This window comes from Trichechus manatus, unplaced genomic scaffold, assembly GCF_000243295.1.
Source record: "Trichechus manatus latirostris isolate Lorelei unplaced genomic scaffold, TriManLat1.0 scaffold00083, whole genome shotgun sequence".
NCBI lineage: Eukaryota > Metazoa > Chordata > Mammalia > Sirenia > Trichechidae > Trichechus > Trichechus manatus.
Window position 1 is genome coordinate 11,925,986 of NW_004444019.1, and position 14,960 is coordinate 11,940,945.

At 37.2% G+C, this 14,960-nt stretch overlaps 1 protein-coding gene across 1 annotated transcript in view; it reads left to right on the forward strand.

Moving 5' to 3' along the window:
* Window positions 1-979: 979 nt before the first annotated feature.
* The window catches only part of DDX43 (DEAD-box helicase 43), a 30,797-nt gene continuing 16,816 nt past the window's right edge, over window positions 980-14,960 (forward strand). Inside the window, exons 1-11 of the mRNA XM_004381378.1 lie at window positions 980-1,247; window positions 2,346-2,401; window positions 3,943-4,072; window positions 4,977-5,105; window positions 6,499-6,580; window positions 7,766-7,922; window positions 9,278-9,396; window positions 11,859-11,969; window positions 12,331-12,472; window positions 13,151-13,251; window positions 14,535-14,622. Of these exons, the coding sequence (XP_004381435.1) occupies window positions 980-1,247; window positions 2,346-2,401; window positions 3,943-4,072; window positions 4,977-5,105; window positions 6,499-6,580; window positions 7,766-7,922; window positions 9,278-9,396; window positions 11,859-11,969; window positions 12,331-12,472; window positions 13,151-13,251; window positions 14,535-14,622 (1,383 nt within the window). The remainder of the gene's footprint in view (window positions 1,248-2,345; window positions 2,402-3,942; window positions 4,073-4,976; window positions 5,106-6,498; window positions 6,581-7,765; window positions 7,923-9,277; window positions 9,397-11,858; window positions 11,970-12,330; window positions 12,473-13,150; window positions 13,252-14,534; window positions 14,623-14,960) is intronic.

Genomic DNA, 14,960 nt, shown 5'->3' on the forward strand with positions numbered 1-14,960 from the left:
TTATTGCAGCCACTGTGTCAATCCATCTCATTGAAGGTCTTCCTCTTTTTCGCTGACCCTCTACTTTACCAAGCATGATGTCCTTTTCCAGGGACTGGTTCACCCCTGATAACCTGTCCAGAGTACATGAGAGGAAGTCTCGCCATCCTTGCTTTCAGGAGCATTCTGGCTGTACTTCTTCCAAGACAGATTTGTTGATTCTTCGGGCAGTTCATGGTATATTTAATATTCTTCACCAACGCCATAATTCAAAGGCATCTATTCTTCTTCGGTTTCCTTTGTTCATTGTCCAGCTCTCGCATCCATATGAAGCGATTGAAAATACCATGGCTTGGGTCAGGCGCACCTTAGTCCTCATGGTGACGTCTTTGCAACACTTTAAAGAGATTTTTTTGTAGCAGATTTGCCTAAAGAGTACAGCCTTGGAAACCTTATGGGACAGTTCTACTCTGTCCTATAGGATCACTATGAGTGGGAATGAATCCATGGCAATGGGTTTGCTCATGTAGCAAGGGTAAATGCTATTTTGTCAACCTTCTGTTTCAATTATTTTATGTGTGGGTCACGTTGTAAAAGAAAATTCTTATCTGTCAGTCACTGTGAAAAACGTTTCCGAGTTACTGAGAAGCGGGATACCAGGGGTATGTATTTAGTGGGGCAACGCGCAAAGTGAGCGCTCCCACGCCTGCAAAGAACACACGGTCTGCGCATTGACCTGTTCAAGGTATGCTCCCACGATTAAGAGAGAGGATTGGTCAAGCCATGAAGGTCCCGCCTACGACACCTTGTCGGCCAATGGCTGCGCGGCCAAAATGAGGCGGGGGTAGGGGCAGGGCGAGCCTCGCGCGGGCCCCTTAAGTAGCGGCTGCGTGGATGCTGTGGTCCATCAGCCGCTAGACCAGCCCTACGACCGCTGAGTCAGGTGGTGCAGAGTCGGACGGGAAGGTCGTCAGACGCGCCTGATCCTTTTTTCAGAACCATGTCTAGACAAGAAACAGGCGCCAACGCCTCCTCCAGGGTCGTTGCTTCCCGCCGAAGCTCGGCAGTGTCCCGTGCTCCGGAGCGGAGGCTGGCGGAGGAGCCGAATCGAAGAGGTCGCGGGGCCCGTAGAGGCGGCAGGGGTGGCAGAGGTGGCAGAGTTGGCAGCTGGAGGGACACCTCCGGCCCCCCAGAATCTCCGGCCGCTGGTCCCCAGGAACCGCCGCTCTGCTTTGGATTGAAGAACGACTTGGTTGGCGTGGTGATCGGTGAGAGTAGGAGGATGGGTGAGGAGGGCGGAGAATGGGTGGGGCTGGGGGCGGGGCCTGGGCTGGGCATCCCCGCCACACTCTCCTCGCTTCCAATTAGCTGCCATTTAATGAGAGTAAGGTCTCTTTTTGTAAGATCTTCTGGTGCTAAAATGTTATCTTATGCACCTTTTAATAATTTTTAGAGATGATGTTTTGGGAGAGCAATTCTTAGAGCGTTTATAGTACCTTTGTTCGGATGAAGATGACTACTAAAAAAGATCAGGCCTTTTGACAGCTTATCCCCAAATGAACAACAGAACAGTGTTGAAATTATTCTATTTGAGCACCATTTAGCAAAAGAAAGAAGATATAGAATATTATTACAGGGCTGTGCAGAGCATTGGCCATATCTTGCATTTTATTTCTTTAATTTTGTATATGGTACTTTATCTGCTGGAAAACGGGATCTTTTTTCTTAATACATCTTGAGTCTTACAAGTTTATTTTCTGAAAGGCATGTAAAATGGTTAGATGGGGATTTGCCCCATTTATTGAGATTAGGACTGAAATGATAAATACCAACATTTTGCCCATAAGGCTAAATTTGCTTTACCTTAAAAAAAAAAAAAAAAAAAATCTGTTTCTTAGAAAATGAACAGATTTTGTAGGCTGATTGCTAGACCAGCCAGAAATTCATTGGCCCCTCAGGAGGCTCAAGCTCAAAGATCTGAAGGATTCTCTATAAATGAAAGTCATCAAGTCTGCATTAAATCACGTAAGTCTTTAACTCAGTTCTGCAAATATTTATCAAGCCCCTTTGCAGTGCTGGAGAGCACCCACTTGAATTGACACGGATCTGGATTCAATTAATTTTTGTGTGGGCTGATATAGAAGCCTTAGTATCGATCTTTCTGGGAAAAGAGCCTCTTCCTAATACCCATCAAGATTTGGAATACAAAGCTCTTGCTTCCCTTTTTCAAACTAAAAGTGATTACTGCACCATAGGAGCCTTTGGATGATTTGGGGAGAAACTAGAGAAGTTCTTTGAGGAAAGTAGGTATATCCCCTTTACTGATTTCAATTTACAGGCATATATTCCTTTATTTTTAAAAACAGGTCGTGGCGGGACAAAAATAAGAGACATCCAAAGTACAACAAACACCAAAATACAGGTAAGTGATGTATATGATATGTGTTTTTGAACCCTAAAAGAGCATAGTTCATTTCTAACCTAGCATTAGACTCAGTCAGCAACCAAGACCTACCTCTAGTTTCTGCTCAGTTATTAACATACTGTGGTAACTTAGGTAAATCGCCAGAGTGCTTCAGATTGTCATTCTTTTCAAGAACTCACCCAAGCTGTGGTCCATTCCAGGTCTAGGTTTTGTGACTGTTGGAGGTAAAAATCTTTAAAGATAATCTCTATGTCCAAATGACCCCCTTCCTGACTCCTTTCCCTCAAACCTTGATTTATTCCTGTGTTCCTAATCTCAGTGAATGGCAGCATAATTCACCAAGCTCCTAAGCCAAAAATCTCCGTGGCACTTCTCTCATTATCCTACAACCAAGTATCACTAAGTCCTTTCTATTTCCTGTACTTATCAAGGAGACTGTCAACATGTGGGGTAGCCTCCCCTAACTGTCCTGCTTCTAGTCTTATTCACCTAACTGTTCAACACAATGACCAAAGCAATCTTTCTAAAACACAGATCATGTGTTCTTCTCCCTCTCCTGCATAAAAACCATTCATGGCATCTCAGGCTCTTCAGAAGTGAAGATTCCTTAACATGGTCCACTTGATCTGGCATGTTTGCTAGCCTCTCCAGCCTCTTCTTCTACACTCCATTCCCCCACTCCCTCGTGGACACTGTTTACTGCTTCCTGATCCCCTATCCTTTGCCAGGTAACTCTTACTCATCTTTCAGGTCAGCTTACTTACTACTTCTTTAGGGAAATCTAAGACCTCCTCCTCCCCTTCTGAGTTAGGTGTCCTTTCTCCACCCTCTCAGCACCTCATAATTTTCCCATTTCAGCATTTATAGTGTTGTGTCTATGAGCCCTGCAGATGATAAGCTTTGTTTGAATCACCAGCCTAAGATATCATCTGGTGCATAGTAGTTTCTAGCCAAATATTATTGAATGAATGAGAGTATCTGAGATTATGCACGTTTAAAGATATTGCTTATAGAGTCCATCTTCAAAATGTGGTTTTATCAGCCTTATAGGTTTGCCTTTAACATGTGTAAGTGTAGCATCCCCTCAAACTAAAACTTTACTTATGTAACCTGACAGTTCAATAAATTCTTATCTACCTAGCACATAGGTTAATTTATTCCATCCCTACAATTCTGTACAATTAGCCAAACATACATTATTACCATTTTATAGATGCGTGAACTCAGATTCAAAGTAATTGATGCCACCTGTCAGATTAATACCTTACATTTCCACCTGTCATTATTGCTTGAATTTGTTCCATAGCTGGTACAGTAGTTTTTTAATTTACAGATTATCCTGCTTCTTTCATCCAACCAGAAGGTAAATTCCAGAGTGAATATAAATAGCATCTACCTCAAAGATTAGAAATTCAGACATATTGATTTATAGCAATACTATATTTCCTTGATACTTTTATACTATTTGAAGTTGAGTGATTGCTAGGGGAGGAGGGTGAAGGGATTTTGGTCTTACCCATTTTCTCCCTTGTCTCTAGATAATAAAAGGGTATCCTGAAGCAGAAGTCAAAATTTTTGGAAGTAAGGTGATGCAGACAAAAGCAAAAGTAGTGATAGATACTCTTGTCAAAAAGCAAGAAGAAACCTATAATTCAGAATCCAGCGTTGGTAAGTAATTTTTGCCTACTGAAGCCCTTTCAAAATTTCAAGATTTATTTGAACGTTATGAGCCCTAATAGCTGATTCCTTTCCTAGTACAAAGCTTTAGACTGCCATAAATGAATCTAGTCTGTTATAGTTTATTTATATGTATATATATATATATATATATATATGTAAGTTTTTTTTTTCTCTGAAAGCGCAGAATACTTCTCCAAAAATTACTTGAAAATTACTTGAAATCTCTGTGGTTAAGCCTAGCAGTTTTACTTTTAGCCACAAATAACTGAAAAAAACAAATAACCCTTTAATATACCTCAGTATTAACGGTAGAGCAAGAATTGATCTTGGCATCCTGTCTCTGTTCTTTTCACTAGATCATGGCATTGATTTTGAAAAACACCCATCTGATATTTTTTAAATCTCAAATCTATTTGGACTAGAGGGAAAAAAGCCATTATTGAACTATATCCAGAAGCAGCATGGAAGTAAAAAGAACAGAAACTTGGGTTCAGATTGCAGAGTTGCCTTTTAGTGTTTTCTTGGGAAGGAACTTAACCCTAAGGCACCATTTGCTCATCTGTTAACCCAAGGTAATATCTGCCTCACAGGATTATTGTAAAGATTAAGCAATTTGTGTGACATATTTTGGCACACACTAAGCTCTCATGCTATTTTCCTTCTCCTATAAATTTAAAAAAAAAAACACAACTTTTTTTCATGAATGTGTTTTAGATAAATATCACAAAAACAATGACGAGAATCATCATGGTATTGTAGTACAAAAAAATGCAAATACTATATTTCAGGCATTATTGTCTGATTGTTAATAACCAGAAAATAGTAAAGTAGCTTGGGATTATGTACTGGCAGGATTTGTTTATGAAACTAATTTGGTAAGCATTTTTAACAGATATTGTTGCATTTCAACCTTCTGCTGGAAGAAATGTAAGCATAGACAACAATGTTGACACAGAAGATGAAATAGACTGGGACCAAATTCGAGAAGATGCTTTGAAATGGAAAAAACAAAAGTGGGCAGGTTAGTGCTGTATCAGAACAGTTACATGTGGTGTTGGTGGTTTCTTTGAACTAAACTATTTGTCCTCCAAAAAATGTCTATGACTTTTAGTCTTAGTGATGAAACCTATATGAAAAATGAAGATAGTAAAATTAAAATGCTGCATTAAGTCCCTAGGGCACGATAGTTTCTCTGTCTGGGCTGGTATTTAAGTTATAAATGTAAAATTAAAATATTAAACTTATTTACACCTTATCTTATTTGAGGTAACTCACTTTGAAAGGATAATAAAATACAAAGAAAATTAGGCCCAAGGAGAAAATGGGAAGGGAATAAATACGTTCTCAACAAGTTAATGTTGCTGTGATTGAGCAAAAATTGGTATTTGAGTGCCTGGCTGACAAGGGCAAAACAAAAAGGGGAAATTTTTTTTTATTCGTTTTTTTTTTAAATTGTACTTTAAATGAAAGTTTACAGAACAAACTAGCTTCTCATTAAGCAGTTAGTACACATATTGTTTTGTGACATAGGTTACCAACCCCACGATGTATTAACACTCTCCCTTCTTGACCTTGGGTTCCCAGTCACCAGCTTTCCTGTCCCCTCCTGCCTTAAAAAGGGGAAAATATTAAATAATGAGAAAGAAATAAGCATAACTGTTCCTGAGAAGAGACAAGGGTTTTTTTTTCTTTGTGTTTTCTTTAACTTTAAATGAAACTTCTTACTTGGAACAGTACATACAGACAGGGTATAATGTTCCACAGCAAATTGCATCACTAATTTTGGCTATCAGAATGAGGCAGCAATATAGCGTCTTCTATTTTAAAATAATGAAAAAGCTAACACACTAACAGGTGACCAAAGTACTAAAGATGATTAATTCCACTGTCTTGGTCAGCATCTCTGCTGCTTCCATTGCCACCTTGACATTTTATGTGTTGGGGAGGACTGGGATAGGGGGCCAGGGAAACAAATTAAGTTTGGGGGAGGTCTGATAGGTGTTTACAAAAAAAAAAAGCAAAAAGTAGCTTCAGAGGGTAAAATAAGAATAGAAATTTAATCCCTAACATGGAATGAATTTTAAAGAAAAGATAACATTGTCAGTCTACTATGTTTGAGAGATGATTCATTGATTGTGGAGATTCTGTGTCTTGTAAACCATGCTTTCTTTTATTTTAAACTTCAATATTAAAGATCTCTTTTTTGGGTGAAAAATCTAATTGGAAGACAAACCAAAAAGGGAGTTTTGCTTAGAGACAGGCTTAAGTTTGGCAAAGTATAGATGGTCCAAAGCTATATGTATGTAGAGTGAGCTTAGAATGTATATTTTAGTTTGACTACTGCAACTATGTATAAGTGTTAATGAAGTGTATTTTTTATATTTATCACATTTGATTTTTTATCTCTCTCCAAGACTTACCTCCAGTTAAGAAAAACTTTTATGTAGAGTCAGCAGAAACAAGCTCTATGTCACAAGTACAAATAGACAATTGGAGGTGGGTAGTTTTAAGTGAGCTTCTTGTATAATTATGTTATTGTATTAAATTAACTCTTGAGGCAAAATTTTGAAATGATTGCCTTTGAAGACTACATCTTCCATGTTTATTTAAATGACAACTTGGTTGCAGCCTATATTGGTGATGGTTGCACAATATGAGTAATGTAATTGATGTCACTAAATTGTTCACATGAAAAACATTAAATTGGCAAATGTGTTACTGATCTTTAAAAAAAAAACAAAAACAAAACCTTGATTGCATCCTACATGAGATATTTTAGAGAACTGCCATCAAGTAGAGCTTTCTGCAGTGATGGAAAATGGTCCATATTTGTGTCTAATAAAATAGAGCCCTGGTGGCGCAATGGTTAAGAGCTGGGCTGCCAACCAAAAAGTCAGCAGTTTGAATCCACCTGCCACTTCTTGGAAACTCTATGGGTTAGTTCTTCCCTGTCCTGTAGGGTTACCATGAGTCAGAATTGACTCAACAGCAACAGGTTTTAGTCACATGTAGCTATTGAGCACTGTTAGAGGATAAAGGATTATTTTTCCAACTGTTGTAAAACGACAAATTGATATCTGAATGTTGGGATAACTTCTCAAACTTTTTAATCCTATTGTCTGGAATAGCTTTTTTTTAAAAGTCTCTGTTATAAGCTAAGACATAACGTGGTATAGCAGAAAGAAAGTTATTCTAGGGGTAGGATAGGACTCACAGCTTAGGCAAGTAGCAGATCTTATGATCACCTGTTAAATGAGAATAATTTCTACTTCACAGGATTGTTGAGGCTTAATTAAGAAAATGTGTGAGAGTCCCAATAAAGATTCTGAAACATGGTAGGCCCTCAAGTGTTGGCCAAATCTGATTTTGAATTGTGAAGCTTATAATTTTCAGGCTCCATTCTTCATAATCTTTCATCCATGAAACTTTCATTGGCCCATTCATACTTACAATATAAGTTTTATTTTTTTCCCTCCCCTTTGCAACTATTCTCAGATAAGAGAAATAAATATGTTTTCTATTTGTTAGTTACTGCTTTTCACTGTCACTTTCCATGACAGTCTGTTTTAATCAGTCTCAGTTGACTTTCTAGATATGACCTGAACTAATTTTAGGAAAAGTTCCTTTCTTGGGGAGTAAAATAACTGCAGCCACTAATCTTTGTTCTGTTTTTCTTTAAAGGAAGGAAAATTATAATGTAATGTGTGATGACTTGAAAGATGGTGAAAAACGTCCTATCCCTAATCCTACCTGTAAATTTGAGGATGCTTTTCAATGTTATCCTGAAGTTATGGAAAACATAAAAAGGGCAGGTTTTCAAAAGCCAACACCAATTCAGGTATGCTTCCCTTAATTCTAATATTTTACTGAGGTTGTTTTCCAAAACAATGATATCTAACTGTTAGAGGTTAAATAACCAGGGAGCAACTGTATCTTTTAAAATCAGGAAAGGTTTGTGTCAGGGTTGTATCCTTTCACCGTATGTATTCAATCTGTATGCTGAGCAAATAATCCAAGAAGCTGGACTATATGAAGAGGAACACAGCATCAGGATTGGAGGAAGACTCATTAACAACCTGCTATATGCAGATGACACAACCTTGATTGCTGAAAGCGAAGAGGACTTGAAGCACTTACTGATGAAGATCAAAGACTACAGCTTTCAGTATGGATTACACCTCAACATAAAGAAAACAAAAATCCTCACAACTGGACCAATAAGCAACATCACGATAAATGGAGAAAAGATTGAAATTGTCAAGGATTTCATTTTACTTGGATCCACAATCAATGCCTATGGAAGCCGCAGTCAAGAACTCAAACGATGTATTGCATTGGGCAAATCTGCTGCAAAAGACCTCTTTAAAGTGTTAAAAAGCAAAGATGTCACTTTGAGGACTAAGGTGTACCTGACCCAAGCCAAGGTATTTTCAGTCACCTCATATGCATGCAAAAGCTGGACAATGAATAAGATTGAAGAAGAAAAGAATTAATGCCTTTGAATTATGGTGTTGGCAAAGAATATTGACTATATCATGGACTACCAGAAGAACAAACAAATCTGTCTTGGAAGAAATACAGCCAGAGTGCTCCTTGGAAGCAAGGATGGCGAGACTTCATCTCATGTACTTTGGACATGTTATCAGGAGGGACTAGTCCCTGGAGAAGGACATCATGCTTTATAAAGTAGAGGGTCAGCAAAAGAGAGGAAGACCCTCAACGAGTGGCTGCAGTGATGGGCCCAAGCATGGCAACGACTGTGGGGATGGCACAGGACCGGGCAGTGTTTCATTCTGTTGTACATAGTGTCACTATGAGTTGCAACAGACTTGATGGTACCTAACAGCAACAACAGCTGTTTCTTTTGAATACTCCATACCACCTCCTCAAGCCCTTTACCATCAAGTTGATTCCAACTTATGGTGACCCTATGTGTTACAGAATAGAACTACTCCATAGGGTTTTCTTGATTGTAATCTTCACAGAAGCAGTTCACTAGAACTTTCTTCCCTAGTGTTTCTGGGTCAGTTTGAACTGCCAACCTTTTGTTTAGCAGTCGAGCGCAAACTGTTTTGTGTCACCAAGGGACATACTTCACAAATGTTTGTTAAAAGAAATTTGGGGTTGGGAGAGGAGGGACACTTGGCAAAAAGAGATGTATTTTTTGTTTTAATCTTTATCATTCTCTTTCAGTCACAGGCATGGCCAATAGTTCTTCAAGGAATAGATCTTATAGGAGTAGCCCAAACTGGAACTGGGAAGACATTGTCCTATTTAATGCCTGGATTTATTCATCTTGACTCTCAACCACTGTAAGATTTCCTATGATTGAGTTCTCTTTTAGGGGTTTAATAGATGCAGACACCATAAAATGCAATTAAAGTTTCTTTCATCTATTACATTGGTCAACAAGAAATTGGTCAATACTCCGCAGTTATAAAAAAAAATGATGAGTTCACGAAACATCTTATAACATGGAATGAATCTGGAGGACATTATGCTGAGTGAAATAAGTCCATCAAAAAAGGACAAATATTGTATGATCCTATTTTTATAGAAAGACAAAAATAGATAACATACAGAAATCAATGGTCTTTGGTGGTTCAGGGACAGGAGAGAGAGGGAGGAGGAATCACTCTCTAGACTGTAGATGCTTGTTATTTTTGGTGATGGGAAAGGCAGTACCAAATGTGGGTGAAGTGTGCACAACTTGACCAAGGTTAATGACACTAAGAAGTACACAAGAATAAGGGACGTTATTGGTAAATGCTATAACATACACAATTTTGTAACAACCAAAAAATATATGAGTGGTTAAATAGGTAGGTAAGTATCTAAGTATGTGTATAGGAAGGTATCTATATGTACATCTTTACATATGTGTGCACATATAGGTATACCTGTAGGCATATGCATTTACATGTTTGTGCTACACATATATTCATATATATAAAGCACATAGGGGACACAGTCACAGATACTTCCCAGACACAGCCAGTTACCTCACAAGATTGGTTTACTGGGTTTGAAGGCTTAAGACCATAATCTCATGGAACAACTTGGTCAACTGGCGCAACACAGTCCATAAAGTTTATGTTTTACATCCTAGTTTGATAAGTAGCATCTGGGTTCTTAAAAGCTTGCAAGCAGCCGTCTAAGATACAACTGTTGGTCTCTATTCGTCTGGAGCAAATAAGAAAGAAGGAAACCAAAGACTCAAAGAAGAAACTAGTCCATAGGACTAATTGCCTACATGAACCATGGCCTCATCTATCCTGAGACCAGAAGAAATAGATTGTGCGCAGCTACCACTACCAACCGTTCTGAGCAGGGACACAATAGATGGTCTTGGATAGAATGGAAGAAGATTGTAGAACAAAACTCAAATTCTTAAAAAAAGGCCAGACTTAACTGGACCAGTAGAGACAAGAGGAACCCCCGAAACTGTTGCCCTGAGATACCTTTAAACTTTGAACTGAAACCATTCCTGGAGGTTACCTTTCAGCTAAATAACAGATTGGCTCATAAAATAAGCAATATCACCCATGAGTACTGTGCTCCTTTAAAAAAGAAAATCATCTATATGAGACTAATGGATTAATGGAAACAGAACCAGAATAGAAATAATGAGAATGTTGACACAATGTGGAAAATATAACCAATGTCACTGAACAATATGTATAGAAATTGTTAAATGGGAACCTAATTTGCTGTGTAAACTTTCATCAAAAGCACAATAAAATATTTAATAAAAAAATTGAAACCAAACAATAGTTTTGCTACAGTAGTAAAAAATGCCTGCCTTGAGCATTATGCTCTTTTAAGAACTAGCTATATGGGATCAAGGTGACAACAGCAACTCAAAAAATAAGACAGGACAGGAACCTTAGGGGGCAGTGAGTTTATGTTAATGGAGGAGGAACAACTCAGAGAAGGAGGGTGAGAATGGCTGTACAACTCCACGAATATAATCAGTGTCACTGAATGGTACAGGTAGAAACTGTTGAATTGGTGTATGTTTTGCTGTGTATATTCTCAGCAACAACTAAGTATATTTTTAAAGATCAGCTTCTAAAAAAATTGGTTAGGAGAGATGCAAGAAAATAGCCACTTATACTGTGCTGGTAAAAGTATAAATTGACAAAAACATTTTTAGAAGGCAATAGGTAATGTCTAGTAAAAGCCTTGATAGTGAAAAACAGGAAGTACAAATTGTATACATTATACATCCAATATGATATGCTATTCTTTGAGAGAATGTTTTGCACAGGAAAATATTTGCCATATTAAGTGAAAAGGTAGATTATATAAAATAACCCATTTTTGTTTTTAAAATGTCTATAAATTTATATCTAAACTTCAACGGTATTATCTGGGCTATGGGATTTTTTTTTTTCTTTTTGGTGGCTTTTTTTCTGTATTTCCTCACTTTTTATGGTGAATGTGAATTGTTTTTGTAATTAGAAAGAATTTATAAAAACCTATCACTAAATTCTTCAGTATTAAATCTTTGAAAATAAGTCATATTTTTTCTTAAGGGGAAGTGTTTTGGCATTTGTTAATATCAGCTACTTTTTTTTTTAGGCATGTTGATTGTTAATTAGTAAATCAAAGTCTATAATACACCTAGGGAACTTTTTGTCATACACCTTACAAAAGTTGCACACATGTCTGGGACTGTGTCTGACTTTGATACTCATTACTACAAATCTTGAAAGCACTGAATATATTATGTTTCTGAGGCAGATAATTTAATATTATTTTCTCTCCAAAGAGCTAGAGATAAAAGGATTGGACCTGGCATGCTAGTCCTTACACCTACTAGAGAATTAGCTCTTCAAGTGGAAGCTGAATGTTCTAAGTATTCATATAAAGGTCTTAAAAGGTAAGTCATTTTTTTGGCCATTCCTACAATATTTTAATCATTGTAGCTTTATGCATCCTCCCCATCTAGAGAATCTGATTGGTTCAGCTTGGGTCAGGTATTTCTCTATAGCTAGGGTGGTATGGTCAGGTAATAATGATACAGACATGCCTCTTTGGGGCCCCACTGTGTGTGTTGATGGTTGTGAATAGTTCTCAGAAAGGGGCAGATATGACCAAAGGTATGTGATCCTCTTTAATATTTTTATACCTTTTACTCTTTATCTTACTGTGTATCCAAAATGCTTATGTTGGTTGGGATTTGGGGTTGTGATGGGATATTTGTGTGAATATGAACCTTGGATTTTTTTGTTGTCATTAAGTGTTTGTATATATGGTGGTGGAGATAGAGATGGACAAATACAAGACCTTACAAAAGGTGTAGATATCATTATTGCAACTCCCGGAAGATTGAATGATCTGCAAATGAATAACTTTGTCAACCTGAAAAGCATAACCTACTTGGTAAATATGGAGTAGGGGTTTGGGATGCTGGGAGGAGGAAGAACTAAAGTTTTGTTAAAACAGTTTTTTAGAATGGCTGCCCATTTTATAATGGTTTTAGATTCTTGGAATATTTCCCATTCCCTCTAGCATGTTAAAATAAGGATTTTAAAGATAATTCTAATTTTTTAATTATGACACCTGTTTATATTAGAAATTTTGGAAAATGTGGCAAACACAAAGGAAAATTAAAATCCATTTGGATAGTTTAGACATTAAAAATTTTTTCATTAAATAGATTTAGTAACTATTTGTTAGTCAGCTAAAAACAACAACAATCAATCTACTGGTATGTTATTATAACTATAAATGGCTTAGTTGACCTCTGTGGAGAATTAAAACTGAAGCCAGGTTTTTTGTTTTTTGTTTTTTTAATGAGCTTTTCATAAACACTGGGCCTACTGAAGAACTAGATTGTGCCCAGCTACTACTGAAGATGTGGTAGGAAGCTTAGGCTTTGGAACTAAAGACACTTAAATTCTAATTCTGTCGATTATCATCTGTGAGCACAAGAGTGGGAGATTTATTCAATTTATCAGTGGCTTAGGTAGCAGGGGAAATGAGAAAACCTACCTTTTAGTGTTCTATTCATAAAGGGAGAACGTAATAATCTAGCCATGTTCTTCATTTTTAATGCAGGTTTTAGATGAAGCAGACAAGATGCTAGACATGGGATTTGAACCCCAGATAATGAAGATTTTATTAGATGTGCGTCCAGACAGGCAGACTATTATGACAAGGTAGGTATATGCCTAATTACTATCTGCAGAATAGAAATCAATGGAACAGAATTCCATTCTACTTGGTTGATTTCCAACAATATTTTCAAGCCTTACTTGAAAGTATTTTGAGACCCTTGGGTGAAAGGTATCATGTCATCACTTAGTTTAGCAACCAAGTGTAACAGTATAACAATGACTGCTCTATTCTTGACTAATGGGTTTCCTAAGTTACAGACAGAGATTTTTATATAAACATCTAAAGAGAGACTGTGTCTCATAGTGGGGTCTCACATTTGAGTAAGTGATCACCTGTACTTAAAGATAAACATTTGATTACTGAATACTTTTTTTGCCCAAGATAAAACTGAGGAAGCAGTGATTGTTGTTTGGATGCTGAGTGATCCATAAAGACTAATTTCTCCTGGGCTTATATCGTTGTGTTCATTAGCATTAATAAGTATAGTATATAGTATTTGGGGACATATACTAAGTTCTTATACTTTGTTTTCTAAATGATAATCTTTCCACTTCAAGAAAAGTGAAGTTGGATTTCACTTTATTACTCTGAAGGTACAAAAGGTGATTAGTTTGTTATGTTACATAAGGTTGCAGAAACTTACACATTCTTTTTTTTTGAATTTACACATTTTTTGACCAGTACATTGAAAATGATTTTTAATGGGCATAACACTTGGTTTTGTCTGTTGTCATTTTATGAAAACTAGGTTTGTTTTTTTTTGTTTTTATAAAGCCCAAGAGATAAAACTAATCTAACACTAGAATTCCTTCTAATACCCTGACATAGATTAGAATTTCCATAGATTAGAAGACTACCTCACCCACTGTTCATAGCATAACAATAGGGCTGCTATGAGTTGGAATCAACTCCACAGCAATGGGATGGGTTTTTTTTTCCTTGGGTCACCCATTGTTTTTTTAACCTATTTATTCAAAACATTTCATCTGGTACCTTCATTATACTTGAGCAATTCTTGGTGAAATTTACATTATTTGTAACATCTGCCTTACATATTGAAAAGATAACCAAAAAATCATCCCCTTGCCATTGAGTCTATTCCGACTCATAGTGGCTGTATAGGACAAAGTAGAACGGCCCCACAGGGTGTCCAAGGCTGTAGTCTTTACGGAAGCAGACTACACATCTTTCTCCTGCAGATTGAATAGATAAAAAGTACTGTATTTGTTTTTCATGAGTAATTGGTTTGTAGCATACTTAGGGAAACTTTTAGTAGTGTTTCACTTACAATAAATTTTTAATGTTTGTGCATCTTGCTTTCCAGTGCAACTTGGCCACATGCCGTCCGTCGACTTGCAGAGTCTTATTTGAAAGACCCTATGATGGTATATGTTGGCACTTTGGATCTAGCTGTAAGTTGTTTTTTAGTACTTGTTTTTGTACTTTAAATGAAAGTTTACATAACAAACTAGTTTCTCATTAAACAGTTAGTACACGTATTGTTTTATGATATTGGTTAACAACCACATGACATGTCAACACTCTCCTTCTTGACCTTGGGTTCCCTATTACCAGCTTTCCTGTTCCCTCCTGTTTCTAGTCATTGCCACTGGGCTGGTGTGCCCCTTTAGTCTTGTTTTGTTTTATGGGTCTGTCTAATCTTTGGCTGAAGGGTGAACCTCAGGAGTGACTTCATTACTGAGCTAAAAAGGTGTCCGGAGGCCATACTCTCAGGGTTTCTCCAGTTTCT